This window comes from Ornithorhynchus anatinus, chromosome 17, assembly GCF_004115215.2.
Source record: "Ornithorhynchus anatinus isolate Pmale09 chromosome 17, mOrnAna1.pri.v4, whole genome shotgun sequence".
Taxonomy (NCBI): domain Eukaryota; kingdom Metazoa; phylum Chordata; class Mammalia; order Monotremata; family Ornithorhynchidae; genus Ornithorhynchus; species Ornithorhynchus anatinus.
In genome coordinates, this window is record NC_041744.1 from 15,764,318 (window position 1) to 15,782,110 (window position 17,793).

The window sequence follows — 17,793 nt, forward strand, 5'->3', positions numbered from 1 at the left end:
TTAAGCGCTGGGGTAGACACAGGAGAATCCGGTTGTCCCACGTGGGGCTCACAGTCTTAATCCCCATTTTACAGATGAGGTAACTGAGGCACAGAGAAGTGAAGTGACTTGTCCACAGTCACACAGCTTATCTCACCTTGGCTTCACGGACTCTGTCCTCTCCTGGTTCTCCTCTTACCTCTCTGGCCGATCATTCTCGGTCTCCTACGCTGGAGCCTCCTCCCCCTCCCATCCTTTAACTGTTGGAGTTCCTCAAGGGTCAGTTCTTGGCCCTCTTCTGTTCTCCATTTACACTCACTCCCTCGGTGAACTCATCCGCTCTCACGGCTTTGACTACCATCTCTACGCAGATGACACGCAGATCTACATCTCCGCCCCTGTCCTCTCCCCCTCCCTTCAGGCTCGCATCTCCTCCTGCCTCCGGGACGTCTCCACCTGGATGTCGGCCCGCCACCTAAAACTCAACATGAGCAAGACTGAGCTCCTCATCTTCCCTCCCAAGCCCGGTCCGCTCCCAGACTTCTCCATCACCGTGGATGGCATGACCATCCTTCCCGTCCCGCAGGCCCGCAATCTCGGTGTCATCCTTGACTCGTCCCTCTCGTTCACCCCACACATCCTATCCGTTACCGAGACCTGCCGGTTTCACCTCTACAATATCGCCAAGATCCGCCCTTTCCTCTCCACCCAAACGGCTACCTTACTATTACGGGCTCTCGTTATATCCCGGCTAGACTACTGTGTCAGCCTTCTCTCTGACCTCCCTTCCTCCTCTCTCGCCCCGCTCCGATCTATTCTTCACTCCGCTGCCCGGCTCAACTTCCTGCAGAAACGATCTGGGCATGTCACTCCCCTTCTTAAACAACTCCAGTGGTTGCCTATCGACCTCCGCTCCAAACAAAAACTCCTCACTCTAGGCTTCAAGGCTCTCCATCACCTTGCCCCTTCCTACCTCTCCTCCCTTCTCTCTTTCTACCGCCCACCCCGCACGCTCCGCTCCTCTGCCGCCCACCTCCTCGCCGTCCCTCGGTCTCGCCCATCCCGCCGTCGACCCCTGGGTCACGTCCTCCCGCGATCCTGGAACGCCCTCCCTCCTCACCTCCGCCAAACTGATTCTCTTTCCCTCTTCAAAACCTTACTTAAAAATCACCTCCTCCGAGAGGCCTTCCCAGACTGAGCTCCTCTTCCCCCTCTACTCCCTCTGCCATCCCCCCTTTACCTCTCCGCAGCTAAAGCCTCATTTTCCCCTTTTCCCTCTGCTCCTCCACCTCTCCCTTCCCATCCCCACAGCACTGTACCCGTCCGCTCAACTGTATATATTTTCGTTACCCTATTTATTTTGTTAATGAATTGTACATCGCCTTGATTCTATTTAGTTGCCATTGTTTTTATGAGATGTTCTTCCCCTTGACGCTGTTTAGTGCCATTGTTCTTGTCTGTCCGTCTCCCCCGATTAGACTGTAAGCCCGTCAAACGGCAGGGACTGTCTCTATCTGTTGCCGACTTGTTCATCCCAAGCGCTTAGTACAGTGCTCTGCACATAGTAAGCGCTCAATAAATACTATTGAATGAAAGTGGGATTCGAACCCATGATCTCTGACTCCAAAGCCCGTGCTCTTTCCACTGAGCCACGCTGCTTCTCATAGCCACACTGCTTCCAAGCGATTAGTACAGTGCTTTGCACACAGTAGGCGCTCAATAAATACGACTGAATGCACGAATGAATGCACGCTCTGGGAACCAAAAGTGAAAGTCAGAGCGATTTGTGGTCTGTTCCTCTATTCATTCATTCATTCATTAGTATTTATTGAGCGCTTACTATGTGCAGAGCACTGTACTAAGCACTTGGAATCCGGAAGAGACCTCCCCCCCCCCCGACCTCCTTTCCTCAACCCACCTTTTCCTTCCCCGTGGACCCCCGCCTGGGGTTTGGGAGGGCTTCGGGTACTTAGGGGGTTGTGGGGAGGGGAGGAGACCCCTCCCTCTCTTGGTCTGATTGACAGCGGGAGTCCCCCCATCTCTGATCTGCCCGGGGGAGACTCCTCTTCTCTCCCCTCCCTCTGGGACCCCCGCCCCGGGGAATCTAGGGGCTCTGGGGGTGGTGGTGGTCAGGTAGGAGATGAGATCGCCCCCCACAAAGTGATTGGCAGTTGGAGGCCCCCCCCATCCCTCACCTTAGGCCCAATCCACCCCCCACCCCACACCTTTGGCCCACCCCCATTTTAGGCCCCACCACCACCATACCCCCTACCCCACCATAACCCCCCACCTTAGACCCCACCCCCACCATGCCCCCCACCTTAGGTCCTACCCCCCAACCTCTCACCTTAGGCCCACCCCTACTCCACTCCCCACCTTAGACCCCACCCCCACCACTTACCTCATCTTAGCCCCGCCCACCTCCCCACACCTTAGGCCCACCCCCACCCGTCCCCTTAAGCCCCACCTCCTGTTTTCGGCTGGGGACGGTACGCGGACGCGGAGCGAACTATTAGAAACCCGCAACCGAGAGATGGAGCCGAAATAAAAGCAGGCGGCGGCGAAATGGGTGTCGGGGACGGGTCCTGGGCCCAGCCAGGTAGGGGACGGGGGCGGCTCCGGGGCTCAGCTCGGGTCCGGTCGCCCCCACGACTCTCTCTTCTCCCGGGAAAACTGAGCAAGAGACCCTCCCTTCTGCATCCTCTCCTTCAAAAACCCAAACCGTATTTGTTCAGCGCTTACTAGGTGTCAAGCACTGTTCTAGACGCTGGGGGACAACCCCTGTCTCCCATGGGGCTCCCAGTCAAGTTCATTCACTCCTATTTATTGGGTGATTACTGTGATTATCATTATATTATTAATAATGGTATTTTTTGAGTGCTTACTGTGTGCAAGCACTGTACTACTACTACTAATGTACAATAGTAGTACACTACTAATAATGGTGGTATTTGTTAAGCGCTTAGTATGGGCCAAGCCCTGATCTAAGCGCTGGGGTAGATACAAGATAATCAGGTTGTCCCACATGGGGCTCACAGTCTTCATCCCCATTTTACAGATGAGGGAACTGAGGCACAGAGAAGTTGTGGCTTGTCCAAGGTCACACAGCTGACAAGTGGCGGAGCTGGGATTAGAACCCACGACCTCTGACTTCCAAGCCCGGGCTTTTACCACTAAGCCACGGTGCTTCTACCTCTAACACCCCTGCACCTTCCCCTTCCCCTCCTCATCCCCTCCTCTTATTCCTACCCCTTCTTCACCTCCAGGAAGCCTTTCAAGACCATTCCCTGTTTCCCTCCTGCCTATCTTCTTCACCAACCAACATGAGTCAAGCCATATATTCAGTGCTTGATTAATTGTCTCCATTTATTGCCCTTGGCAGAACTTCCCATCTTTGATGAACTCATGGAATTCATCCCAGCTGTGGCTGTTTGTTTAACTTTGGAGGCTGATCTCATGTAATTAAGGCTGAGAGCCTTGTGTGGGGCGGGATCTCGGGCCAAACTGATTACTGTGTATCTGTTCCAGCACTCAGTACAGCTGATACACCAGGCTCTAACAACCCTCACTGTCAAGAAGGTGTTCTTTCTATCTAACCTAAATCCCTCAAGCTTCAGTTTAAACCCACTTCCTCTTCTGCTGGTCTTTGAAAATGGAAGAAGAGTTGGCCATCCTCCTCTTTGTAGCAATACTAAGCGCTTGGAAAAGTACAGTATAACAGTAAGACACATTCCCTGTGCACAATGAACTTACTGTCTAGAGGGGAAGAGAGATTAATATAAATAAATTATAGGTATGTACATCAGTGCTGTGGGCCTGGGAAATTAGATGAATAAAGGGATCAAGTCAGAAAGGAGTGAGAGAAGAGGAAAGGAGGCCTTAGTCACTGAAAAAGGCATGGATGAAATGAGGTCGTTGTTTGTAGGAAGACAATCAGGGGTTACTTTTTGAGGGATAACCAGTGTCCAGGGGATTCAGGTGTATTAGCACAGGTGACTAGTTGCTAGACAGCAAAAGAATCAAACAATTGCGGAGGTAGAATGGAGGGAGAAGAGTAAGGCTCACTCCATCATCACTGACTACTGGGTCTAAGAATCTCTAAACATAGAGATTTCACCAGTGTATGTATAGTTGCCTCCTCTTTGAACTAAGAGGGGATGGAATATAATGTCTCCTCTTCCAGTGGGGGCATGATTTTGATACCACAGATGTGATGTGATTCTTGTCTAATCACAGCAACAGTAATTTTTTTAATGGTATTTTTTTTAAAATGGTATTGGTTAAGCACTTACTGTGTGCCGGGCACTGCATTAAGCGCTGGGGTAGATACAGGCTAATCTTGCTGTGCACAGTCCATCTCCCATATGGGGCTCACAGACTAATCCCCATTTTGTAGATGAGGTAACTGAGGCACAAGAAGTTAAGTGACTTGCCCAAGTTCACACGGAAGACAAATGGCAGAGCTGGGATTAGAACGTAGGGCCTCTGATTCCCAAGCCGATGCTCTTTCCCCTAGGCTTTGCTTCTTCTCACTCCAAGGTGTGTAATGAGGTAGAGTTGGTAAATAGGAGTGGTATCTGATAACCATATAGTCTATAATTTCCTTATCTGTTATTTATTTTAACGTTTCTCTCCCCTGTAGCTTAAAAGTAGTAGCTTAAAGTAGTTTCTAAAAACTACTTGTGGGAAGGGGTCATTTCAACCAACTATTGTATGTACTTTTCCAAACACTTAGTTCAGCACTCTGCACCCATTCAGTGTTCAATCAATACCACTGATTGAGTGGATCACATATCCAAGGTAACCTAAGACAATGTTTTATTTGTATTTTTCAGGTAGCTGGGGCCTGTCCAGAAATGTGATTATTGGCCTTGTCGTGTTGGCAGTAGGCCTTATTTCAATTCTGGGAATTGTCCTGGGAGTGACTTTGGGAAGTAAGTAAGCCACTGAGCCAGTTCCTTGCGTTTCTGGTTTAGGGCTGGGTCCGACCTTGTGCTGATCCTGTCCTCCTTTATCTCCTCCCTGCCGTGGAACAGCAGGACCTGGGATCAGCAAGAATTCTCCCAGCAGCCCAGGCTGTGGCTCTCCTACATCTCCTTTCCCTTCAGACCCATAGCAGGGCAGGGGTTTGTAAGCTTGCCAAGTCCTTATAGGCACAAGCCCCCTCCCCCGGGCCTGAATTCCCTTTCTCAGACCCTCTCTTCTCTCAGGGCAGGTGGGCCTTGCAAGGGGCTCTGGGTTCTTCCTCCACTGCCTTTCTCCAGCTCGACATATGCCCCCGAGCGGCCTCAGACGTGGAACTAAGTGGTTACGGGCTGATAAGAACTCGACTGAGGTGCCACACTGTGCTTATTCCAGGAAGGGCAAAGGGGCACAAGTGAAGACAAAAGGAATACGGGAAACTGCCGGGATTCCTGGGAATAGGGGCGGGGGCTGGATCAGTGAGGACAGAAGCTGGGAGAGGGAGACTGTGGGGCAGAGAAAATGTTGGGGTGAGCAGAACATGAGTGAGTGGAGCAGGAAAACTCTGTGTGAGGCTGCTTCTCCTTTCCACCGTTCCCCTCCTTCCTCTCTCCCCCTGGCCCTCCTCATTTAGGGTAGTACAGGGGCAGTGATTGAGGCTGTGGGCGGAGGTGGGGCTGGCTGGGGGCAAACAGGAACCTCCGCCCATTGGCTCCAAGGTTCTCCGCCAACTCCCTCCATCTCTCTTTCAGCGGTCTTCATCCACTCCTCCTAGTTCTCACCCTTTGCTTCTTGGAACCTCACCTGCTAACTGTATCTCGCTGTTTCCTCTCCTGCCCACAGCCCCTGGAACAACCTGTTCCTCGAGCCTGAAAATCCTTTCCCTCCAAGTTCACCAATTCCTCCAAACCACATCTTCTTCCCATTTAAATTCCAACTAAAATAAATCCTACCTTTTCACCCGTCACGCAGGCACGGGTTTGAGGGTCGGTGAGGCGAGAGTGAGAGATAGGGGTCAGAAAGGCTGAAGTGTGCAAGATTTATTCCTCCCAGAGAATTGAACTTTTCGGCGGGAATACACTCTCGCATGTGGCTAAGCACCTAATTCCCACCCCATGAAAGTGTGGGGAGCAATACACTTATGCAGCCAGCACGGTCCCCAACTTCTACCAGCTGGTGGAACAGGAAAGGAAACACCGGTTGTCTCCAGGGGCTACCTGCGAATCAACCAGGGGCTACCTTTCAAATCACCCAGAAATTGAGCTTTCTCTCTCGGAATATTCATTTCTCCTTGCTCCAGCGAGGAGGTCCTATCGGTCACTCGGCATCACGCAGGGTCCCGCAGAGTGGGCATCCCTGACTTTGGGTAGAAGTGACTCGCTACATCGGTGTGGCAGAGTTTCAACCTGCTACCAAGAGGTCGTGGAGACCCCTTCCCAGATATACGTGGCTACTTCCCGAACATCTTCCCCTCCCTGGGCCATATTTGGGGGTGAAAAAGATAATAATAATGTTGGTATTAAGTGCTTACTATGTGCAGAGCACTGTTCTAAACGCTGGGGTAGATAGAGGGTAATCAGGTTGTCCTTCATGAGGCTCAAAGTTAATCCCCATTTTACAGATGAGGTAACTGAGGCACAGAGAAGTGAAGTGACTTGCCCACAGTCACACAGCGGACAAGTGGCGGATCCGGCATTCAAACTCATGACCTCTGACTCCCAAGCCCGGGCTCATTCCACTGAGCCACGCTGCTTCCCCAAACAAGACCCATTCGAATTTACTCATTTCGATAAATGTTTGGCCTTATTGCTCACCCAGTCCTCTGGGTTTGGTAGCGCCGAGGGGTATGGAAGGGTGTTTCCTTAGCCAAACTGCTTCCTGTTGCTCATTACCAGCCCCTCTGGCGTTAGAGAGCATGAACTTGTTAATCTGGCCAAGCCCTGATCGGTCACACAAATTCTCCAGAATGCCTTCTTTAATTGCTTCCCGACATACCGCTTATATCCTCCAACATCTTCCTTAGCCCTCGTTGACTTTGTACCTCTCTTAAATACTCACGTTCCTATGTCCATTTGTATTAATGCAGTTATTGTTTCATTTGTCGCTTCAGCTGCCTGTGTGGGTTCTTCCTGCTTCCTCTTCCAGATTTCACTAACTGTAAATACTTGGTCTTTCTCCCTTTTTAGACTCTATGCTTCCCGAAGGCAAGGAGTGAGTGCCTTATTGCTTTGTGCTTTCCCAAGTGCTCAGCCCAGTGCCTAGCATTCGGTAGGCCCTCGGTAAATTCCACTGATTGGTTTTAATGGATCAGTAAGAGGTTTAAGTTACTTTCATAGCTGGCGGTCTGGCCCATCATTAGTGCTGATAGTGCACTTAGGTTTCTCAGGAGAGTCAACGTAACCCAGTTTTTGAAGGTGCTGATAGAGTGTTACATTCTTAAACTCGACGATTTCCTCTATTCCAATCTATTTTTTATCTCCCCTATAGGTGGTACATTCTGAAACTCGACTATTTCCTCTATTCCAATCGATTATTTTACCTCCCCCTTTGGACTGTAAGATCCTTGTGGGAAGGGATTGCTTCAATAACTCTTTTTTTTTATATTTTCCCGAGTGTTTAGTGAAGTGATTTACCCACTGTAAATTCTCAGTAAATGCTATTGATAGTAATAATAATAATGATAATGATAATGAATACCATTAAGCAGTTACTATATGCCAGGCACTGTACTAAGCATTGAGGTAGATAGAAGATAATTGGGTTGGACACAGTCCTTGTCCCATTTAGGGAGGATAGTCATAATCTCCATTTTACAGATGAGGTAACTGGGTCGCAGAGAAGTGAAGTGATTTGCCCAAGGTCATACTGCAGTCAGTAGGCAGAATTCAGATCCTTCTGACTCCCAGTCATTTGATCAAGTTCCCCATTTCTGAGCTAAAGAAACACGTGTCTTCCCCAGCGCTTAGTACAGTGCTCTGCAGATAGTAAGCGCTTAACAAATACCAACATTATTATTAAAGAGAAAGGGCAGAGAGCTGCAGCAGTGCTGATCTGAGTGTCTTCCAGACATTCTTTATCGTGTTTAATGAATGTGGCTTTTTTAAAAAATGGTATTTGTTAGGCATTTACTATTATGAGCCAGGCACTGTACTAAATGCTTGATTAGATATAAGTTAATCAAGTTGGACCCAGTTCATATCCCATATGAGGTTCAAAGTCAATCCCCATTCTACAGATGACTTAAGCACAGAGAAGTTTAGTGACTTGCCCAAGGTCACACAGCAGACAAGTGCCATAGCCAGATCCTTTCAACTTCCAGATCCATGCTCTACCCATTAGGCCACGTTGCTTCTCAATACTGCACTCTTGGTGTTTGTGTTTGTCTGGACCGCAGTTCATGTTGAAATGGGGGATAATCACTCACCCAATCAACTGTAATTATCGAGCACCTTCATCCTTCTTCCCATCTCACAAGCCCGCAACCTTGCTGTCATCCTTGACTCTGCTCTCTCATTCACCCCACACATCCAATTTGTCACCGAAACCTGCCGGTCTCACCTTCACAACATCGCCAAGATCCGCCCTTTCCTCTCCATCCAAACCACTACCTTGCTGGTACAATCTCTCACAGTACCCCGATTGGATGACTGCATCAGCCTCCTTTCTGATCTCCCACCCTCCTGTCTCTCCCCGCTTCAGTCTATACTTCACTCCGCTGCCCTGATTATCTTTCTACAGAAACGCTCTGGGCATGTCACAACCCCTCCTCAAAAATCTCCAGTGGTTGCCTATCAACCTTCACAAGAAGCAAAAACTCTTCACTGTCAGCTTCAAAGCTCTCCATCCCTTTGCCCCTTCCTACCTCACCTCCCTTCTCTCCTTCTAGAGCCCAGCCCTCACACTCCGCTCCTCTGCCGCTAACCTCCTCACTGGGCCTCGTTCCCGCCTCTCCCACCGTCGACCCCTGGCCCACGTCGTACCACTGGCCCGGAATGCCCTCCCGCCTCACATCTGCCAAACTAGCTCTCTTCCCCGCATTCAAAGCCCTACTGAGAACTCACCTCCTCTAGGAGGCCTTCCCAGACTGAGCCCCCCCTTTTCCTCTGCTCCTCCTCCCTTCACCTCCCCATCACCCCCCTCCCTCCCTCTGTTCTCCCCCCTTCTCCATCCTACAGCACTTGTGTATATGTGTACGTATTTATTATTCTATTTATTTTATTGATGATGTGTCTATACCTACACATCTATTGATTTTGACGCTATTGATGTCTCTTTACTTGTTTTGTTTTGTCTCCCCCTTCTAAACTGTGAGCCCGATGTTGGGTAGGGACTGTCTCTATCTGTTGCCGAATTGTACTTTCCCAAGTGCTTAGTACAGTGCTTTGCACCCAGTAAGCGCTCAATAAATATGAATGAACCCAGCGCGCACATTTCACTCCTCTAATGCCAACCTACTCACTGTACCTCGATCTCGTCTATCTCACCCCTGACCTCTCACTCATATCCTACCTCCGCACTGGTAAGTCCTCCCTTTTCATATCTGAGAGACGATTACTATCCCTGTTTTCAAAGCCTTATTGAGGACACATCTCCTCCATATTTCCTTCTCCCTAAGTCCTCATTTCCTCTTCTCCCATTCCCTTCTGCAGCATTCTTGAACTTGAATTTGCTTCCTTTATTCACCGCTCCCTCAGCCCCATAGCACTTAAGTACATATCTGTAATTTATTTACATTAATCTGTCTTCCCTCTAGCCTGTAAACCCATTGTGGACAGGGAACGTGTCTCCCCAATTCTTTTATATTGTATGCTCAAACACTTAGTACAGTGATTTGCACGCACTCAATAAGATTGATTAAGAATAGTGGCTGTTTGGATGGAGAGGATAGGGTGGATCCGGGAAAGGTTGGGAAGGAAAAAAGGAAGAATCAAGAATAATGCCAAAGTTGGAAGCCTTAGAAACAAGGAAGATGGTAGGATTGTGAGTTGTGTTGAGCCAGTTAAGTGGGGGAGAGGATTTAACAGGAAAGGTGAGGAGTTCAGTTTTCAGCATATTAGCTTGAAATGCCAGAGACAGGTGACAGACACTTAAAGAGCGATGAAACAATAAACGCTAAACAGTAAAAAGCAAAAACAAATGCACAAAATAAAAACAAAATTCAGTAGGCTACTGTGACTAGAGGAGAAGAATTTTTGGCTCCTGGAGGCCCAGAGTCCAAGACACACCTGTGACCACAGCGACCACTGTGGCAGTCACCAGTTGTCCTTGGATTCTGTGGAGGCCTCTTGCAGCAACTACTTTTCTTTTTCCCACTGGGGCGGTGGAAGGCAGGTCAGGATGGAGTCTCCTTGGCAGTGCAAAGGAGGAGAGCCAGTGTGGCTGTCTCTAAGAGGGACGCTGAGTTACCTGCTTGCCGCGGTAGAATTTGTCTTGCTCTTCTTTCTCCCTAGCCCCCACTGCCCATTTCTCCCCCATCCCAACTCCCCCGTCCCAAGTGCTGTACACTCAGCAGGTGCTTAAAAAATATCTCTGATTAATGTTTGGTTATCTGAACAAAAGTAAACAACATACATTTTTTAAGCTTTTTTTTTTAAAAAAAATAGCACTTATGGGCCAGGCACTGTATTAAGTGCTAGGTTAGATACAAGATAATCTAGTTGGAAACAATCTCCGTCCCATATAGAGTTCACGATCATAATCCTCATTTTACAGATGAGATAACTGAGACAGAGAAGTTAAGTGACTGGTCCAAGGTCACACAGCGAACAAGCTGTGACTAGAACCTGACCTCCAAGTCTGCAGCTCGATTGATTAGTTGCTGTAAATGAATCAATCAATGGTACTTATTGAGTGCTTACAGCATACCGAGCACTGCATGGCAGAGTGCAGTCTAACAGAGTTGTAGTCACGTGCTCTGCTCACGGTGAGCTCGCAGTCTACAGGGGGAGAGGGGCATTAATATGAATAATTTATAATCTATAGATTTTGTAGTAGGAAGAGCTAATGGTGAGGAGCAGGAAGGATAAAGAGCTTGGCTAAGTAATACACTATGAGCCTCTGTATCATTTAAAGATCTAATTGTAATTTTTGAAACAAAGAGAATACATTCTCAACCGAGGGACTTGGTGCCCTCCGGTGGCTCTTGCGAAGTGGAAAATATGCACCTGACTTTGAGTTTACCTGAGGTGTAGGCTGGTCTATCAATCGATCAACCGGTGGTATTTATTGAGCATTTACTAGGTGCAGAGCACTCTCCTAACCTCTGAGGAGAGTACAGTATGTTTCAATCGGTATGCTGTAGAAGCAGCATGGCGTGGTGGGCCTGGGAGTCAGAAGGTCATGCGTTCCAATCCCAGCTCTGCAACTTGTCTACTGTATGACCTTGGGTAAGTCACTTCACTTCAGTGTGGCTCAGTTACCTCATCTGTAAAATGGGGATTGAGGCTGTGAGCCCCACGTAGGATAGGGACTGCATCCAACCTGATTTGCTTGTATCCACCCCATAGCTCAGTATAGTGCCTGGCACCTAGTAAGTGCTTAACAAATACCGTAATAATAATAATGATGAAGATGATTATAATTAGTCAATCCATTGTGTTTATTGAGTGATTACTATGGGCCGAGCCCTGTACTAAGCATTTGGGAGAGTACAGATTAGTAGAGTTGGAACAATAAAGTAGAGTTGGAATATGACTTTTGTTTTCCCCACCCTCATTGTCCTACAACAGCGCTGTGGTGGTACCATGCAGCTAATTCAACTTTCTGGTCAGAGATCCTAATGTTTGGCGAATTCTTCAAGATTAATGGTTTTAGAGGTACAAAATGATTTTTCCATTTGTAATTCTATTAAGACTGGATTTCAGCACTGCAAGTAATGAGGGGACAGGAGCAGGGAAGGAGGCAGAGTGGAACAGGGTACTGCTTGGATTTTCTGTGGAGATTTGTGGGAAAGCAGGAGAGAAGATGCTGGAGCAAATAATATTTTTTGCTTTCCCTCCCACTTGTTTGCGCTGTATTACTGGACTTCCAAAGGTATTGACCCTCCCCCAGGTTTGTAAAGGGAAAAAAAGCCTCTCTCCCCTTCCGCTCTAAATTCCAGCGATCATATCCTAACTGTTCCCTCCACCTCTCCCAGCCGCCTGCACTTTCTGATATCCCTTTTCCTAGAGTTGTTGCTTTTGCTGTGGAACAAGCATGGGATGAGAAGCAGCGTGGCTCAGTGGAAAGAGCCCGGGTTTGGGAATCAGAAATCGTGGGTTCTAATCCCGGCTCTGCCTCTTGTCAGCTGTGGGACTTTGGGCAAGTCACTTCACTGCTCTGTGCCTCAGTTCCCTCATCTGTAAAATGGGGATTAAGAATGTGAGCCCCACGGGGGACAACCTGATTACCCCAGTGCTTAGAGCAGTGCTTGGCACACAGTAAGCGCTTAATAAATACCATGATTATTATTATTATTATTAGCCAGGGAAGCAGAATGCCCACTGCATTGAGAAGCAAGGTACTTGTCTTATGCCATTGAGTCATTTCCGACCCATAGCGACACCATGGACACATCTCTTCCATAATGCCCGGCTCTCCGTTTGCAATGGTTCTGGTAGTGTATCCGTAGAGTTTTCTTGGTGAAAATATGGAAGTGTTTTACCGTTGCCGCCTTCCACGCAGTAAACTCGAGTCTCCGCCCTCGACTCTCTCCCAAAGCAAGGTACAGTGACTGCTAAATGCCCATTGTACCCATCCTCCCGAGTGACTCAGACAGATTTGCCCACCAATCAGTCCTGGCTGGGGGAACGAATCAGAGGAGAGGCCAAGATGGGATGATCGTAAGCCAGTGTTTTAAGTAGATGAATCCGAACAATTAAGGTTCCCCAGAGGTCTTTTTTTTTTATGGTGTTTGTTAAGCACTTACTAGGTGCCAGGTACTGTACTATGCGTTGTAGTAGACAGAGGCCTATCTGGTCGGACACGGTCCGTGTCCCACATGGGGCTCACGGTCTTATTCCCCATTTTACAGATGTGGTAACTGAGGCCCAGAGAAGTTGAGTGATTTGCCCAAGGTCACACAGTCGACACGTGGTAGAGCCAGGATTAGAACCCAGATCCTTCTGACACTCAGGCCCGTGCTCTATCCATTAGGCCAAGCTGCTTCTCATCTTTTGAGAGTGTTTTAGTTTAGCAGGCCTCAAACCTATCATGCACCCCCATAGACTGGTTTTTGAACCACACCAGATGGAGAAACCATTCATTCATTCAAATGGATTTATTGAATGCTAACTGTGTGCAGAGCATTGTACTAAGCACTTGGGAGAGTAAAATACAACAATAAATAGACAAATTTCCGGCCCACAATGAGCGCACTGTCTAGAGTGGGGGAGAAGACATTAATATAAATACATAAATGATAGAAATGTACATAAGTGCTGTGGGGGTGGGAGAGGGAAAGAACAAAGAGCAGGTCAGGGAGGTACAGAACAGAGTGGGAGAAGAGGAAAGGGGGGCTTAGGGAAGGCCTCCTGGAAGAGATGTGCCTTCATTAAGGCTTTGAAGGGGTGGAGAGTAACTGTCTGTCGGATTTGAGGAGGGAGGGCGTTCCAGGCCAGAGGCAGGATGTGGGCGAGAGGTCGGCAACGAGGTAGGCAAGATCGAGGCACAGTGAGAAGGTTAGTTTTGGAGGAGTGAAATGTGCGGCTTAGGTTGCAGTAAGAGAGTAGTGAGGTGAGGAAGGAGGGGACAAGATGGTGGACTGCTTTAAAGCTAATGGTGGGGGGTTTCTGTTTGATGTGGAGGTGAATGGGCAACCACTGGAGTATTTTGAGTAGTAGGGTGACATGTCTTGAACGTTTTGTAGAAACATGATCTGGGCAGCAGAGTGAATTATGGACTGGAGAAGGAAGAGACAGGAGGCTGGGAGGTCAGCAAGGAGCCTTGATGCAGTAATCCGGGCAGGATAAAATGAGTGTATTAACGTGGAACCAGAACCTGGTTCCCTCAGGGCTGTGATGAAGACTCTTTCCATGTCACCGAGGGGGTCAGTTCCCCACTTTCCTTGCAGGAGAAGCAGCGTGGTTTAGTGGAAAGAGCCCGGGTTCTGGAAGTCAGAGGTCTTGGATTCTAATCCTGGCTCCACCACTTAGCTGTGTGATGTTGGGCAAATCACTTCATTTCTCTGCGCCTCAGTTCCCTCATCTGTAAAATGGGGATTAAGTCTGTGAGCCCCACATGGGACAAACTGATTACCTTGTATCTACTCCAGCACTTAGAATAGCGCTTGGCACATAGTAAGCGCTTAACACATACTGTCATTACTGTTGTTATTATTATTCCCTCAGCCTCTCCCTATGTGTCACTGTCTGTTTCAGGGAAGAAGACCCCGGATCCATCTGTGCCCCTGAGCACCACTCAGACTCAGTCTCCCCGTCCCTCTCCAACTCCGGTTCCGACTCTGTCTCCACCTCCAGCTCTGACTCCGACTATGACTCTACCTTCGACTCCAAATGCAGTTAAGTGTTCATCAGCCTGGTTGGAAGTAAACGAAACATGCTTCTTTCTTTCTACCAAAACCAGGGACTGGGAGGGGAGCAAAACCTTCTGTGAGCAAGAACAGGCGACTCTCGCCATGATGACCATTGTGCAGTTGGTAAGGAGAACCGGCTCATTTTGCTTTGCTCATTGGCTCGGTGAGCCCAGAACGCTGATTTTTGATCTCTGAGGGAAAGGTAGCACCAGCCAAAGGGATTTTCTTCCAGTGTTCACAGAGCAGTGCCGCCATTTGGGCTTTGCTTCCTGAAGGATGATGTTCCTTCTTGGTGATCAGCTAAACCTACAGGCCTACCTCCCTCTGTCACTGAAGAATTTTGAAAGCCAAAGTTTGGGAAGACTGGGGATAGGCCAGGGGTCAAGAAGGAGGGCATGGAGAGAGAGGGCAGGATTGTTTACTTGGTCTCAGGTGAACCTGGGGCAGTGGATTGTCAAGCTCAGGGTGGTTTGTTAGGAAGGGAGGCTCTTTAGGCTGGTGTGGAAACTCTCCCAATCTCCACCGCCATGATCGTTCCAGGTCATGGACTCCAGGCCAGTGGCCATTTCCCTCTTTGGTACTCTCACCCGCTTTGTTTCTCCCACATTGATGAATATATTCATGGTGTTGTGTAACCCCCCATCTGTCTCCCCCCGATCTCTTACCCCTCTCATCCAGTCCTCTCCCCTCTCCCCTGGTCCTGCCTGTGGCCTGTGCTCTGGGATCTCTCCATCTCCACTCCATGGTGTCTTCTAGCCTGTGTCCCAGAGGATGAGCTATAGCTCCTTACACCCCTCAGGTTTAGTTCCAACTCCCAGCCCTCTGACTGGGTGTGTGTTTGTACGTGCAGGATAGGGTGCTCTGAGTTGGTGGCCTTGGGGAGCAGACATCGGATGTGACTTTGTCAAGAATTGTCAGAGGGAGACAGGCTTCCGTCTCCATCAGCCATTCTTCAGTTCCTCTCTCCCTTTCTTTCCTTGAGGATTATCTTTCCTGTTCACTCTCCGGGACCTGCCTCATTCTCACTTCAGTGGCCACTCTCACTCAGCTCTCTTTAGCCTTCCCTTTTCTTTTGCCTAACTCAGATTACTCTCCACATCCCTCTATTCCTTTTTTTCATGGTATTTGTTAAAGCACTTACTATGTGCCAGGCAGTCTTTTAAACACCAGAGTAGGTCAAAGGTAATCAGGTTGGACTCAGTCCTTGTCCCACATGGGGCTCACAATCTTCATCCTCGTTTTACAGGTGAGGTAACTGAGGCAGTGAGAAATTAAATGACTTGCCCTAGCATACCAGTGGCAGAGCCGGGGTTAGAACCCACGTCCTTGCTCTATCCACTAGGCCAGGCTACTTATGGACCTCGCACTCCCCTATCTGAGCCACAGGCTCCTAGTGTCACTCAAACTAGACACCTGTCAGTCATAGGCATTAACCATAGTTCAGACTTGATCCGGCCACACAGAGTGGGTGGAAGCTCAGAAGCTGAGATGAGGGGCCAGGATGTGAATTGAGTGTGGGGAGGGGGCCCGGAGAGAACCGGGGATATTGTGGGTTCATCTGTGCTTTGTCTCAGGAATACCTCAAGACTCAGGTGGGCACCTCCGATTACTGGATTGGACTGACCAAGAAAAGCAGTTCAGACTGGAGATGGCTTAATGGTTCAGCACTCAACAACTTGTGAGTTTGAAGACTTCATCCCTCCCCACAATGGAGTGATGGGGCCTCCCTCCCCTGAGGGACCCCAGCCTTGTTACCTGACACCAACTGGAGGTCACCTCGAGTTTGTGGTGGGTTGGGGGCTGCTCTCCATCCCTAGAGCTGACACACTCCCGGCACACAGAGTTTGCCTCCACTGGTGGCTCTTTTGTAATGAAATATTGTTCTGTGAAGTTGCCATTCAGAGAACCGATCGATCAGGATAGCAAATCCTCCCCTTAGCCCAGAGTCAGAGGTGTAAGAAACCAGGGGAGAATTATTCCCTCAGACTCCAAACCCTGGGATGAAATTCGGGCTCCCTGTCCCCTGGGAGTTAGCCTGGACTGTGTCTCTCAGGTTTGGGAGCAGTTTGGCCTTCACTGCTTGTATATCACTTGTTCATGAGCTTCAGGGTGGGTACAGGAGGAGGGGATTTCTGGATTGGGGCTGTGGGGAAAGGGGTGGAAACCTTGCAGTGGCTGGGAGCCACCCAGCATTTTTAGCAAGGGTGGGAAAAGGAGACCGAGCTGTCCGCTCTCTAGGCCCATGGGTTCACCCTGTACAAGCCCAGGGCCATTTTGGATTACCTGAGTTTCAGAAAGGACAGGATGGAAAGAAGTCCTGGATCTCACTTGGCTCTCCTCCCTAAGAGGAAAAGTCTGTCCATCGACCACTCTGGACTGACGGTATGCTCTGTTCCAGGTTCAACATCCGGGGAGCTGGGGACTGTGCCTACTTGGATTCCAGCAGCGTAAACAGTGCTGGCTGCAGCCAGCCCAGAAGGTGGATTTGCTCCGGGCCACTTGCGAGTTCCTCGGGCTAAGAAAATGCTCCATCGTGGAACCCTCGTGTTAAGTGTTGTGTAAGGATGGGTCTGGAAAGGGGCTTAACACCCACCTCCTTTGCTGCCAGAGACTGTTACAGCTCACAGTGAAGCATTTCTGAAATGACTCATGTGTCTCCTCCCACAAACCATCAACAGGACTTCTTCCTCGGCTCCTCAGCGGGGGCCATTACATCCTTCATTTTCCCCCTCTCCCCTTCCAGATGCTCCTCCTGATTTTCCCTCAGGGACCCCCCCCACTCCCTGCCCCAGGCCTTTGGACCAGAATTCCTGGAGGCTCAGTTTTTGGAGGCAGGGAAAGTTCCCGCAACTCCTGCTCTTTCTCTCCTCCTGAAGACTCTTGGACCTTTAGCTGCCCGTGCCCGGGGCCAGGCCAGAGTTCAAGACTCCCTGGTCATTGGTGGTGACCCATTGGTGCCTGATCAGCTGGGCGCTGGGCTGTTTACCCGGTCACAGAGTGGCAGACCTCCCGGGAGGCCCTGGACAGTGCTAACGAGCGATGCTGTAACCTCTCTTGTTAGCTAGAGATGAGTAGCAAATGTCCCCAACCAAAAACCTTGAGTAGCAAGAAGCATTTTAATTGACTGATTGGCAGCATCTGGCAGAGTTGAAGAATAAAGTGCTAAATCCAGATTAAGCCCCCAGATCTTCTCCCTCAAACTCGGGGCACTTATTAAATGGGAAAAATTCAAGGTACCCTAACTATGTGTCAAGCTAGATTGCAAATATAAGACTGATAAACCAGGAGGAATTATTCATTCAATAGTATTTATTGAGTGCTTACTATATGCAGAGCACTGT

The 17,793-nt window shown here is 49.2% G+C and overlaps 1 protein-coding gene across 2 annotated transcripts in view; it reads left to right on the top strand.

Annotated features, from left to right (window-relative positions):
* LOC100077979 (C-type lectin domain family 2 member B-like) overlaps positions 1–17,739 on the top strand; it is a 65,166-nt gene extending 47,427 nt beyond the window's left edge. The window contains exons 1-4 of one of the 2 annotated variants that reach the window (XM_029081633.2): positions 11,660–11,756; positions 14,298–14,575; positions 16,027–16,130; positions 16,851–17,739. In XM_029081633.2, the coding sequence (XP_028937466.2) occupies positions 11,720–11,756; positions 14,298–14,575; positions 16,027–16,130; positions 16,851–16,971 (540 nt within the window). In that variant the 5' untranslated portion in view covers positions 11,660–11,719 and the 3' untranslated portion in view covers positions 16,972–17,739. Of the gene's footprint in view, positions 1–11,659; positions 11,757–14,297; positions 14,576–16,026; positions 16,131–16,850 lie in introns of those variants that run through there. The other variant, XM_039914426.1, reaches the window with a different exon arrangement.
* The last annotated feature ends 54 nt before the right edge of the window (positions 17,740–17,793 follow it).